Source organism: Salvelinus namaycush, chromosome 3 (genome assembly GCF_016432855.1).
Source record: "Salvelinus namaycush isolate Seneca chromosome 3, SaNama_1.0, whole genome shotgun sequence".
Lineage (NCBI taxonomy): Eukaryota > Metazoa > Chordata > Actinopteri > Salmoniformes > Salmonidae > Salvelinus > Salvelinus namaycush.
In genome coordinates, this window is record NC_052309.1 from 32,398,795 (window position 1) to 32,413,588 (window position 14,794).

At 42.5% G+C, this 14,794-nt stretch overlaps 1 protein-coding gene across 3 annotated transcripts in view; it reads right to left on the bottom strand.

Annotated features, from left to right (window-relative positions):
• Positions 1–2,262: 2,262 nt before the first annotated feature.
• LOC120030392 (dehydrogenase/reductase SDR family member 11) overlaps positions 2,263–14,794 on the bottom strand; it is a 42,342-nt gene continuing 29,810 nt past the window's right edge. For all 3 annotated transcript variants that reach the window (XM_038975785.1, XM_038975793.1, XM_038975798.1), the window contains 6 exons: positions 13,199–13,408; positions 4,746–4,840; positions 4,400–4,529; positions 4,121–4,213; positions 3,946–4,011; positions 2,263–3,202 (listed from right to left, as the gene is read on the bottom strand). In XM_038975785.1, coding sequence (XP_038831713.1) covers positions 3,161–3,202; positions 3,946–4,011; positions 4,121–4,213; positions 4,400–4,529; positions 4,746–4,840; positions 13,199–13,408 — 636 coding nt within the window. In that variant the 3' untranslated portion in view covers positions 2,263–3,160. The remainder of the gene's footprint in view (positions 3,203–3,945; positions 4,012–4,120; positions 4,214–4,399; positions 4,530–4,745; positions 4,841–13,198; positions 13,409–14,794) is intronic.

Consider the following 14,794-nt stretch of genomic DNA (forward strand, 5'->3'; position numbering starts at 1 on the left):
TGAACTTTGGTATAATGTTTTTTATATGTAGCCATGGATAACCAAAGTACAACGGTCTGAGAACTGTTAGTTATAGATGTTGTTGTTCTGCCCTTCAAGCATGTTAGCTTTCACTTGAGCAGCACCTTGTGGTTAACACAACTGAGGAGGTATTACATGTATTTCTAGAGTACCACAGTATGAGTCATAATACCCATAAAACCTAGCAGTCAAACAAGGAAATGGTTCAAATTGTTTTTCCACCGTTCATTTTTCCAATAGCGGAAAAGGCATTTCATTTTGGGGGGGTAATACTTGCGAATATATTGATAAAAGTAACCTTGTCCGAGAGAGGTTTACATGGTTATCAAAACTTCACGTCAGAGTAATCCTACACAAAACACAGCCCTTATTTTAAGTGTTTCTAAAATTCCCTGTGGGAAAAATGAATGGTGGTAAAATTATTGGAACCATTTCCGGTTTACCGCTAGGTTTTATGGGTATTATGACACCACCACCGTGGGGCTATATATTAATAAAACATGTACAGTATGATGCAGTAGCTATGGATCAGCACAGCAGTTAATAAAATAATCTACCAAATGCAGCATTTGGAACGTCTTGAAATATTCCTGTTGTAATATGTTGTTTACAATAAAATGCCACAATGTTTGATTTGGCTGCTGCGGGTCAGGGGGCAAGGAGACCCACAGCTCCGCTAAAACCATTGACAACTACATGCTGTTTAAGGGATTGTTACATAAATGTTACGACTATTTGGTTTTAATAGTCAGAACTACAAATACCCCATTATTCCATGCAAAACAATTGTGCACATTTACCTCTATCATCAGAGTTATAAAGCAAGTAACTGCATGCTTTTCATGATCCGTAAACATCAATGATCATGTAATTTCAGATACATGAAGGTGCCTATCGATTTGACATGTAGCTAGGTAAGCAAACATCATCATTAGCTTGCATCATCAGAGGTTAGGCTTTTGGAAAGACCTTGACAGTCCATGTCCAGGTAAATTGTCAGTCGGACTACTGTCATCACCACTATAGATGGCAAGTAAATCAAACAACATTTGGATATAGTCATCTAGTTTATCCCTTGAAAGTTTGCTTGTTATCTAGGAAATGTGAAATTAATGTCTAGAATAATACATTAGATCTGGTAAAAGTTAATACAAACAAAAAAACATGCATTTTTTATAAAAAAAAAAAATCATCTTTGAAATGCAAGAGAAAAGCCATATCATGTAGGCGTTTAGGCACAATTTACCTTCAGAGGTGAATGTATCAAACCAGTTGACGTGAGTTTTGGTTGTTGTGCACTCTTCCCAAACAATAGCATGGTATTTTTTCATTGTAATAGCTACTGTAAATTGGTCAGTGCAGTTTGATTAACAAGAATTTAAGCTTTCTGCCCATATAAGACATGTCTATGTCCTGGAAAGTTTGCTGTAACTTACGTAATTCTAGTCACATTAGCGCACGTTAGTAATAGGGACACCAATCCCATAGAGGTTAAACACTCTTAAAAACGCTGTTGAAAATTGGATGTTTTTTTATTTAACTGGGCAAGTCAGTTAAGAACAAATTCTTATTTACAATGATGGCCTAGAAACAGTGGGATAACTGCCTTGTTCAGGGGCAGAACGAGAGATTTTTACCTTGTCAGCTCGGGGATTTGAACTAGCTGGCCCAACGCTCTAACTACTAGGCTATCTGTCGCACAATGTTATTGTGACGTTTTATTGAAAACGACCTATAGGCTATATATTATGTATTATATCCATTGCAATTTGACAAATGGTCACTTTCCGTGACTCAATTTATTGGAAAAGTCATGAGAATTTTACATAACATTTTAAACAAAACATGTATGTTTGAAAGGAAATTATGCCTGATTAAAATAGGTATAATACTTATTAAAATAAGTATTATAAGAATAAAATCAGTAAATATTGTCATTGTAGGCAAGATATAATCATACTGTACAACTCTGCCATGTTATGCAAGGCAAAATAAAAAGCCAACTGACTCAAGAGCCAAAGGGTGTGCCAAGTTTTTATGATCATCAGTTGGTGGTGACTATATTCTGAGGGGTTTTGTTTACAAACCTGTCAGATTATGCCATCTAGTTTATATTTGTTCAATTAACAGTTAACCCTCTAACACTGTAGGGTTATTTAGATTGACAGTAAATTGCTATCAAAAGATGAAAAGATTTAACACATGATCCAAGTAAATAATGGTGCACAAAAAGGAGCCACCTTTGACAATTCCTAAATCATTTTTATTGATAAACATCTACTATATCATACAAGTACACACTTGGGGAGAGTATACAAGTCAGTTACTTCCTCTACACAAGATGAGTGTTTTCTTTATACTCCTCCAAATGGATCCAAAGTGCAAAACAATTTAAATCATATGGGAGTGGGGAAATACACTTGCTCCAAAGTGATGGGGTTGCGTAATCGTGCTTGAATGTCCCTTATAGACATTTTCTGATTAGTGATGGTTGACATGGGTTTTGAAAAACATACGAGCAGACTTAATACCAGGATAACCAAATCTGCTTGTTATTAAAAACATAAGACCGTAGAAATGGATTGAGCATCTATGGTTAGGGAGTACAGTATATCAGCCACATCTACCAATAATCAAAGTTAAAATACCTATACAAAAAAAAAAGATATATAATTATCATTCTTTTATGAACAGCAGTGTTGTCTTCCATCATTTTAAAACAGATATGTATTATGACTCACAAAAACAAAAAAAACATTCATGTGCAATTGATGGCATACTCTTCCCTCTGTCAGGATGGTCAGGTAGAATATATGACCACAGGAGCAACAACCCTCCTCTCCTAAGTTTGCAGTGACTTCAGAGCAATACACCAAAGACCATGTTGCAGCACTCATAGTAATTCAGTAGTGGTTAAGAGTACCTGCCCACCCTCTCCTCAGCAGAGACCCCCCCCCCCCCTCCCCCCCCCCCCCACACACACACACACACAGCCACCTCCACGCCTCCTCAAACAGATCCCTTCACTCCAAATCCAGTTGAATACTAGTTTGTTTTCGTCGTTGCCCGGCAGGGGTCGCTAAGGAGTCGTCACCATGGCTCTATCTGCTCCTTCAGCCGATTCCTTCCTGCTCGGTTGCTATGACACCTGTTCCACCGGCCTCATCTGCACATCTCCGATCTAGAGGCCGACAAGCAGGGTTACATACACAAACAAACTCAACAAACTGCATGAATATCCTCTATAAAAGAGGTGTTTCAGACTATGCAGGTCAGGACCATTGACAATGTACACTGAGTGCACAAAACATTAGGAACACCTTCCTAATATTGAGTTGCATCCCCTTTTGCCCTCAGAACAGCCTGAATTCGTCAGGGCATGAACTCTACAAGGTGTCGAAAGCGTTCCACAGACATACTGGCCCATGTTGACGTCAATGCTTCCCACAGTTGTGTCAAGTTGGCTGGATGTCCTTTCGGTGGTGGACCATTCTTGATACAGGAAACTGTTTAGCGTGAAACCCAGCATAGTTGCAAATCTTGACACACTCAAACCTGTGCTCCTGGCACCTACTACCATACCCCGCTCAAAGGGACTTAAATCTTTGTCTTGCTCATTCACCCTCTGATTGGCACACACACACAATCCATGTCTCAATTGTCCCAAGGCTTAAAAATCACTCTTTAACCTGTCTCCTCCCCTTCATCTACACTGATTGAAGTGGATTTAACAAGTGACATCAATAAGGGATCATAGCTTTCAACTGGATTCACCTGGTCAGTCTGTCATGGAAAGAGCCAAATGTTTTGTACACTCTGTGTATAGTACCATTGGTCTATCTAAGAGGAGTTAGTCTTGACTTGAGAAAGAGGCAGGATATAAGTAAGCCAAGTATTGACAGAAGCGACAGAGCACTACATTACCTGGACGTGAGGCGGGGTGCCCAGAACGTATGTGACTGCACTGGCTATGTCTTGTGCTTTCAAACACTGCAGTTGAAAAAAATGCTAATTAGTCAATCATTTCTTAATGTATTTGTATTGAGAGAAGAGGTAGGCCCATCCACCCACCCACACACTCCTAGTCTAGCTGCCTTACTTTTATACTCTCATACACAGCAGCTGCTTTCTCTGGATCACTGTTGTGGTGCCGGAAGGCAAACTCAGTCTCCACTATTCCAGGGGATATACACTATGGAAGAGGAAGGCACAAAACATGCTCGTTATTGATGTTTATGTACACATACACAGACAGACACACCACAAGTGTGCATACGTAAGTACACACCCACAAAACAATCAACTTTCTATCTAATAATTGTACAAGACAGTTGTCAGATTCACATGAAAAAGATAATAATAATACTGCTCTTCTCACCGTGGCTCTGATGTGAGTCTTTGCTTCCCGCAGCTCTTGCCGTAGCCCCTCGGTTAGAGCAGTAACAGCATATTTAGTGGCACAGTAGAAGTGTTCATCTGCACTAGGTACCATTCTATGTCCCCCCATACTATAGCAGTAAGCGAGGGAGGGAGAAAAGGAGAGAAAGTGAGAATGGCATGTATGTGATACATCCTCCTTCCTGTATCCCTCGGACAACTCTTCTGTCTAAAACCAAGAGTAAAATTGTAGGCCCTCTTTACTGTATCTTCTGAGAGAGTCTTAAATCATATAAAATGTCAGTTATAACAGGCATTTAACAGGCTGAAAAGAAGCTGTAGTCTACCTGTTAATATTGATGATGTGGCCATCGTCCACATTCCGCTCTTTCATTGACTGGTAGGCCTCGCGGGTACAAATGGACAGGGCCAGGACATTCACCTATAGGAGAGGTTCTGTCAAAAACTTGCACTTGTATCTGCCTTCACAAACAAAAATATATTCTGTCTAGGTGTATAAGACTGTAGTTATTGTCCTCCACAGTGTCAATGCCAATGCCCCTTGTGAAATTACACCTCATATCCAAGATGGCGGCGCAGTAGGACGTGTATATCCGTCTTTGTCTTATCCCTTGTAAATAGCCAGTCTTTTTTCGTATATATCTTAATCTCACTTCTATCTATGAACTAAATATACTTTCCTACAACCCGCCTCACCAAATGTGGTACGGATCTGCTATTTTTATTCCTTATAATTGGAACTTCCATCAGGAGCTAGCCAGTAGCTACTAGTGTTTGTTAGCCACGGCTAGCTGTCCTTGCCTTTTCCCCCCGGAATCAGCCAGCCTTAGCTTGGACAATCACCTGCCAGTCTGCACAGCGCGATATCAACCCAGAGCATATCGGACTGCTTCTCTCTACCATATCACCGGATTCCTGCCGCTCTGGATTATTACTCCTAGCTAGCTGCTAGCTAGCTAACTACCTGCAAATGTGGCTACTGTTAGCTAACGCCTCTGTACTGAAGCAAGCACCAGCTAGCCCCATATACCAACTAATTCTAGGGCTACAATGACCTCCTTTTGCCAATTGGCCTGGACCCTTTATTGTCGACATGGAGCCCCGCCAATCCATCACGACTGGACTGCCGACGTGATCGCCCGATGTGGTCTCAACAGGCTATTCTGTTACGATATGGCAGCAGAACCATCTACTAGCCCCAGCCCGTTAGCTTTTTCTGAATGCTGTGTCCCCTACTCGCCCAGCGTAGTAGTGAATACCGTACAGCACCCTGACTCACCTATTGCTACTCTTTTGACCCTATGATCACTCGGCTACACTACTGATGCCCCCTGGACTGTTTCAATAACACGGTACCTCATTTTGTTTACATGTCGGCCCCAGCCTCGAACTCTGGTTCTGTATGTATCTAACTGACCCGCTCTGCCCTTTCTTTGCCATTTACCCGTTGTTGTCTTAGCTCTCCTGATCAACACCTGTGATTGCTTTATGCCTCTCTCTAATGTCAATATGCTTTGGCTACTGCTGTCTTGGCTTGTTTTTATTGCTTTATTTCACTGTAGAGCACACAGTCCCGCTCAAAAATACCTTAGATAGCTCCTTAGTCCCATCTCACACACATGCGGAGACATCACCTACGTTAATTGATGCCTCCAGAGACAAAACCTCTCTCATCATCACGCAACGCATAGGTTTACCTCCACTGAACTCACATCCTACCATACCCTTGTCTGTACATTATGCCTTGAATCTATTCTACCACACCCAGAAATCTGCTCCTTTTATTCTCTGTCCCAACGCACTAGACGACCAGTTCTTATAGCCTTAAGCCGTACCCTTATCCTACTCCTCCTCTGTTCTTCTGGTGATGTAGAGGTTAACCCAGGCCCTTTAGCCCACAGTTCCACTCCTATTCCCAAGGTGCTATCATTTGTTGACTTCTGTAACCGTAAAAGCTTTGGTTTCATGCATGTTAACATTAGAAGCCTCCTCCCTAAGTTTTTCTCCCACTGCTTTAGCACACTCCGCCAACCCTGATGTCCTAGCCGTGTCTGAATCCTGGCTTAGGAAGTCCACCAAAAATACTGAAATTTCTATCCAACTATAACATTTTACGCCAAGATAGAACTGCCAAAGGGGGTGGAGTTGCAATCTACTGCAGAGACAGCCTGCAGAGTTCTGTCATGCTATCCAAGTCTGTGCCCAAACAGTTTAAGCTTCTACTTTTAAAAATCCAGTGTTAATTTGCTAAATTGTAATTACTCCGCTACTATGGCCTATTTATTGCCTTACCTCCTCACAACATTTGCACACACTGTATATAGATTTCCCTTTTTCTATTGTGTTATTGACTGTACGCTTGTTTATTCCATGTGTAACTGTGTTGTTGTTTGTGTCGCACCGCTTTGCTTTATGTTGGCCAGGTCCCAGTTGTAAATGAGAACTTGTTCTCAACTAGCCTACCTGGTTAATTAAAAAAGGTGAAATAAAATAAATAAAATACTTTTAAAAATCCATCTTTCCAGAAATAAGTATCTCACTGTTGCCGCTTGTTACAGACCGCCCTCAGCCCCCAACTGCGCCCTGGACACCATATGTGAATTAATTGCCCCCCCTTTAATCTTCAGAGATTGTACTGTTAGGTGACCTAAACTCGGATATGCTTAACACCCCGGCCGTCCTACAATCTAAGCTAGATGTCCTCAATCTCACTCAAATTATCATGGAACCTACCAGGTACAACCCCAAATCTGTAAACTCGGGCACCCTCATAGATATCATCCTGAAAAACCTGCCCGCTAAATACACCTCTGCTGTCTTCAACCAGGATCTTAGCGATCACTGCCTCATTGCCTGCATCCGTAATGGGTCCGCGGTTAAACAACCACCCCTCATCACAGTCAAACACTCCCTAAAACACTTCAACACTTTTCTAATCGACCTGGCCCGGGTATCCTGGAAAGATATTGACCTCAGGCAGTTAGGAAAGCAAGGGCTATCTTTTTCAAACAGAAATTTGCATCCTGTAGCACAAACTCCAAAAAGTTCTGGGACACTGTAAAGTCCATGGAGAATAAGAGCACCTCCTCCCAGCTGCCCACTGCACTGACGCTAGGAAACACTGTCACCACAGATATATCTACGATAATCGAGAATTTCAATAAGCATTTTTCTATGGCTGGCCATGCTTTCCACCTGGCTACCCCTACCCCGGTCAACAGCTCTGCACCCACAACAGCAACCCCATTTCTCCTTCACCCAAATACAGATAGCGGGTGTTCTGAAAGAGCTGCAAATTCTGGACCCCTACAAATCAGCTGGGCTAGACAATCTGGACCCTCTCTTTCTAAAATTATCCGCCGCAATTGTTCCAACCCCTATTACTAGCCTGTTCAACCTCTCATTTCGTCTGAGATCCCCAAAGACTGGAAAGCTGCCGCTCTCATCCCCCTCTTCAAAGGGGCAGACACTCTAGATCCAAACTGTTACAGACCTATATCTATCCTACCCTGCCTTTCTAAGGTCTTCCTAAGCCAAGTTAACAAACAGATCACTGACCATTTCGAATCCCACCGTACCTTCTCCGCTATGCAATCTGGTTCCCGAGCTGGTCATGGGTGCACCTCAGCCACGTGCAAGGTCCTAAACGATATCATAACTGCCATCGGCAAAAGAGCTTCAATGCCATACAACTCTCCTTCCATGGCCTCCAACTGCTCTTAAATGCAAGTAAAACTAAATGCATGCTCTTCAACCGATCGCTGCCCGCACCTGCCCGCCCGCCTAGCATCACTACTCTGGACGGTTCTGACTTAGGTATTTGTAGTTGTCCACATATTCTAGGTGTCTGGTTAGACTGTAAACTCTCCTTCCAGACTCACATTAAGCATCTCCAATCCAAAATTAAATCTAGAATCGGCTTCCTATTTCACAACAAAGCATCCTTCACTCATGCGGCCAAACATACGCTCGTAAAACTGACTATCCTTGACTTCGGCGATGTCATTTACAAAATAGCCTCCAACACTCTACACAGCAAATTGGATGCAGTCTATCACAGTGCCATCCGTTTCGTCACCAAAGCCACATATACAACCCACCACTGCGACCTGTATGCTCTCGTTGGCTGGCCCTCGCTTCATATTCGTCGCCAAACCCACTGGATTCTGGTCATCTATAAGTCTTTGCTAGGTAAATCCCCGCCTTATCTCAGCTCACTGGTCACCATAGCAGCACCCACCGGTAGCACGTGCTCCAGCAGGTATATTTCACTGGTCACCCCCAAAGCCAATTCCTCATTTGGCCGCCTTTCCTTCCAGTTCTCTGCTGCCAATAACTGAATCGAATTGCAAAAATCACTGAAGCTGGAGACTCATATCTCCTTCACTAACTTTAAGCATCAGCTATCAGAGCAGCTTACAGATCATTGCACCTGTACATAGCCCATCTGTAAATAGCCCATCCAACTACCTCATCCCCATAGTTATTTAAAAAATTTTTTTTTGCTCCATTGCACCCCAGTATCTCTATTTGCACATTCATCTTCTGCACATCCATCACTCCAGTGTTTATTTGCTAAATTGTAATTATTTTGCCACTATGGCCACTATATTAATTTGCACAGACTGTATTTAGACTTTTCTATTGTGCTATTGACTGTACGTTTGTTTATTCCATGTGTAACTCTGTGTTGTTGTTTGTCCTGCACTGCTTTGCTTTATCTTGGCCAGGTCGCAGTTGTAAATGAGAACATGTTCTCAACTGGCCTACCTGGTTAAATAAAGGTGAAATACATAAAAAAAAAAAAAATGACAACAGACCAAAAATGACCTCAGATAACATACTGTTTGGTTTCTGGCTGGTCACACAGGTAGAGATCGTGTCATTGTGTGTCACTGTGTCAAATTGTGTCATCTGAACCTGACCGGTCTCCTCCATCATGTGACTTTGAGAGTGACGCCAACGGCGTAACTAAGGAAATAGTGGGAAGTGGCATGGCAAAACAAGGACAGCACACAGATTACACTGTCTAAAAACATACACAGCGTACACATTCATCTTGGCCGCCATGCCAACAGATGGGACAGGCGTTAGAAATGCTCAGCTCCTCTGTAGGGATGGGACTACTTTTTGAGCCGGAGGGCTCAGCCTGAGTGGCTTGAATGGAATGGTCTTGAGTTCGATGAATTCATGTAAAGAAAAGGCCCAGCATAATAGATGGAGGGAAATAATGCCTGGCTTCTTCTACAAGTGGGCCTCTGTGTAGTAGCACCATGCCAGGCAATGGGACGACTCCTTGTGAGGGGGAGTGTGTGTGTTGGCACTGCATCTAACAGGCCTATCATGTTTAAGTACCCACACACTGGAAGTTTGTGTGGTTGTGGGTTCGTTAAACCCTTTGTACGACGCATCACACCACCGACGCATAACACTGTATTTATTCGCCACGGCAGCATCCTTCCCTCTGCTTATATATATATATATATATATGTCATGACGTTGGCAGTGGGGGTAGGTTTATGACAGTCATAAATACCTCTTTCCCCCTTTTTCTCTCTCCCTACTATAACTGATGTGACATAAGGAAACCCATGGGTTAACATAGAGATTCTGGGTAACATCAGAAGTTGGGGGAAATGAACTATATTCTGGTAATTCGACCAACTGAACATATGCGGGGGTACTTAAGGTATATTATGTCAGTTCGGTTGCCCTCTGACACATTCTCATCAATGATAGAATGACATAAACTCTACTGTGGAAAGTCTAAACGTCAAAGGTATCGGATTCACATGGAATTGTTGTTTAATTCAAATGTTTGAATATGACATTATTTGTGAAGAGGTGAAATGTAATTTTAGCTTCCAAATGAGAGATCTGTGCTTTCATAAGTTTCCTCTGCTCACAGTGGTCCCATAACCCATGCCTCTGTGAAGAGGCATGGGTTATAAACTTTTCAGACACACCCCTCTCCCTCCACTATAAAAGCCACGAACAAGAATATAACTTTCTGTTCCGGGTACACTAGGATGACGGTCCAGTGTCAGAATGGTTCAGATAATAACTATAGATGAAGCCAACATCAGCATGGACTTTGATTGTGAATGGTATGAACTTTGAACTCGTATTCACTACAGAAGTGATATCTCCTAGCCGTTGAGTTAGCAACAGCTAAACGCAGGTTAGGAAGGACAGTCCAAGTATCCCGTGACTACCAGAGACATTCTTCAAAAGACAGAGGACTCGGGTTGGCGACACGGTCCATCTACCACCAACCTACTGAAGCGCAGCTCAGAGTAAATATGTATTGCATTTTCCTCTTCAAATGGGCGGTAATTTAGAATGCACAAGATACTGTATTTACGATAGCACAGCTCGCCTATGTTCCAGTCTCCCGCCCTTTCACTAGGACTCAGCCCCTTCCCTTTGTGTAACAAGCTGTCATATCTATTCCGCCCGCTAGGGACGTTTTTCTGTATGACGTAATTTGTGATCAAGTTATGATTTAATTGTGTATGTGTGTTTGTGTGATTAGTTAGGTATTTAGTAAATAAATAATTAAACCCAATTTTGTATTGCTGATTCAACTTGTTAGCCAGGATTCTTGCAGATAATCAAGGACTTACAACTTTCAGATGAGACTGAATAAAATGACGATTAATGTGACTGTTATGGATGTAAAATCTTACTAAATCTTTAAGAGTTTATTCGGAAGATAACAGCTCTATAAATATTCTTTCGTGGTGTCCCTCTCTAGTTAATTAATATTTACATGATTAGTTCAATCAGGTAATATTAATTACGGAGAAATTATTTTATAGAATAGCATGTCATAGCAATTAATCTGGCATAGTCAAAGACACGACATATATATATATATCTCCCCTCTGTAAATTGCATATTCCCACTGTAATCAGACTATAGTTTTATGTTACCGTTCCAATTTTTTATATTCTGTACGAAGTCTATGTGAACTTGTCTGTGTTCAGTTTGTAAAGTGTCTATCACTGGCAGAACCTTCTCACTAGGGCAAATTCCGAAAGTATTCAGACCCCTTCCCTTTTTCCACGTTATAGCCTTATTCTAAAATTCAATTTTTTCCCCATCAATCTACACACAACGCCCCATACTGAAAAAGCAAAAACAAGTTTTTAGAAATGTTTGCTAATGTATACAAAAAAAATATAATATTAAATATCACATTTACATAAATATTTGGTCCCTTTACTCAGTACTTTGTTGAAGCACCTTTGGCAGCGATTACATCCTCAAGTCTTTTTGTGTATGACGCTACAAGCTTGGCACACCGGTATTTGGGGAGTTTCTCCAATTCTTCTCTGCAGATCCTCTCAAGCTCTGTCAGGTTGGATGGGGAGCGTCGCTGCACAGATATTTGCAGGTCTCTCCAGAGATGTTCGATCGGGTTCAAGTCCGGGCTCTGGCTGGGCCACTCAAGGATATTCAGACACTTGTCCTGAAGCCACTCCTGCATTCTCTTGGCTGTGTGCTTAGGGTTGTTGTCCTGTTGGAAGGTGAACCTTCGCCCCAGTCTGAGGTCCTGAGTGCTATGGAACAGGTTTTCATCAAGGATCGCTCTGTACTTTGCTCCATTCATCTTTCCCTCGATCCTGACTAGTCTCCCAGTCCCTGCCGCTGAAAAACACCCACAGCATGATGCTGCCACCACGATATGCCGTATGGATGGTGCCAGGTTTCCCCCAGAAGTGACGCTGGGCATTCAGGCCAGAGTTCAATCTTGGTTTCATCAGACTAGAGAATCTTGTTTCTCATGGTCTGAGAGTCCTTTAGGTGCCTTTTGGCAAACTCCAAGCGGGCTTTCATGTGCCTTTTACTGAGGAGTGGCTTCCGTCTGGCCACTCTACCATAAAGGCCTGATTGGTGGAGTGCTGCAGAGATGGTTGTCCTTCTGGAAGGTTCTCCCATCTCCACAGAGGAACTCTGGAGCTCTGTCAGAGTGACCATCGGGTTCTTGGTCACCTCCCTGACCAAGGCCCTTCTCCCCTGATTACTCAGTTTGGCCGGGCGGCCAGCTCTAGGAAGAATCTTGGTGGTTCCAAACTCCTTCCATTTAAGAATGATGGAGGCCACTGTGTTCTTGGGGACCTTCACTGCTGCATAAATGTTTTAGTACCCTTCCCCAGATCTGTGCCTCGACACAATCCTGTCTAGGATCTCAACGGACAATTCCATCAACCTCATGGCTTGGTTTTTGCTGTGGTACCTTAGATAGACAGGTGTGCCTTTCCAAATTATGTCCAATCAATTGAATTTACCACAGGTGGACTCCAAATCATGTTGTAGACGCATCTCAAGGATGTTTTTTTATTTCAAATAAATTTGCTAAAATGTCTAAAAACCTGTTTTTGCGTTGTCATTATGGGGTATTGTGTGTAGATTGAAGAGGACTCTTTTTTATTTAATCAATTTTAGAACAAGGCTGTAACCTATCAAAATGTGGAAAAAGTTAAGGGGTCTGAATCCTTTCCAAATGCACTGTACTTGTAAATAAAGATTATTCTGATTCTACAACCAAATGTTTTTCACAGTTATTCTCTATTTAGCTATGGTTGCTACACTCAAGTACAGCAGTTCAGTTATTGAGTAACAACTGTATGACAGCCCAGCACCCAGTTACAGTGGTTACTACGTTGTTACAGTTGTTGTTGATTGGAAAGACATGCGTGCATAGGCTGTGTGTGTGTGTGTGTGTGTGTGTGTGTGAGAAGCCATGTACATTGTGTGTGTGTTGTCCACTCACATCGATCATGTTCCTCCAGCCGTCGGTCTTGCCACTGAGCAGAGGTTCGTTGTGGGCTAGGCCTGCGTTGTTGATACACACATCCACCCCCTGGTGCAGTGTCTTGATGGCAGAGAACATGGACAGGATGTCCTCCTCACAGGACAGGTCACACTTATAGGGGATCAGCGTGCCGCTGTAGCCCGCGCTCTGGCACTCGGCTGCCAGCTTCTACAAACGTCACACAAATAGGGATAAGACTTCGATCACAAATCAGGTAAACACGTGATGTGAGAATTTAAGAAACTCCAGACTAACATGTGTTGGACTTTCTTGATTGACAATTTCAGAAATTAAAATGATTAGTAATAGGCCTAATACATTTGGTCTGTTACACTGATTTGAGCTGTAATAAGGAAGACACGAGAAAACACCACAAACAAATTAGAGCCCTACCCATTCACCCATACTCTGGGCCGAAAGGAACCACAACCATACAATCAATCCTGGTATATTCCATAAAAGGAAGATAGCCAGGGAAAACCCAGGCTAGTCAGCAGCAGCACTCCTATTACAAATTCTCTAGTCTTGTCTGAAGTTTATCACCAAAGAACTTTAATTTTTCAATTATAGAAAGACCATAACATCTGCAATCTTGTTGTTAAGAAATTATTGGTATTCTACCAGTTTCATTTAGGAACACATGTCTGTTTAGACAGTGTCTGGCTAAAGGAAATAAGCAATATGTTAATGACCCGTATTAACCATGATGACCCTTATAAAACTAAAGTGACCCATGACCCTTATTCCTCCACTAAACATGGAGCTATGGAGAGCCACAGTCCCTGTCTCCCAGGTCAGCCTCCCTCAATGCAGGCTTCTAGGATGGAGGGTCTGTCTGTCTGATGCGACTGGACATAGATCTCCCTACAGGGCACAGAACCACCCATCACATGTTGTCCCTGTCTGGACTGCTCTCAGTACAGAACGATAGGGGAGGGATGAGGGAAGAGTGTGTGTGTGTCTAGGGAGGGAGGGGGGGTTAGTGGCAGGCAGGAATGTTGCCAAGGACTGCATGGCATTCTCAGCCTCTTCCTCTCTCTCTTTTCGAGCCAAAGTGCTGTGAAATTTGGGACGAGAGCACTCAGTCTCATGAGGACAGGGCAGGGATGGAGCAACGTGGGGACACGCATGTACACACACTAATATTCTATATAGCCTAGAGCAGAGATCATCAACTAGATTCAGCCGCGGGCTGATTTTTTTTCTTGAGTGGATGGTCAGGGGACCGGAATATAATTACAAATAATTTGTAGAATGCAAATTGACTGCAAGAAGCACAGACAGATATATTTGACTAAAACAATCATTTCAAACCTTGCTTACATTTGTATACGATCACATATACAGTATCTCTATTATGCATGGGAATACCTTGGAACAGATTTCCAAAATTAAAAATCACCTGGAGCTGATTTGCTGGTGTTTTTACAATCTTTTATGTCCAACAATAAATTATTAAAGTACTACATTTTTTTGCTCCGAAAACTTGGGTGGGGGAAATAAAAATGACCCGCAGGCCAAATTCGGCCCATGGGCCGCTAGTTGGGGAACCCT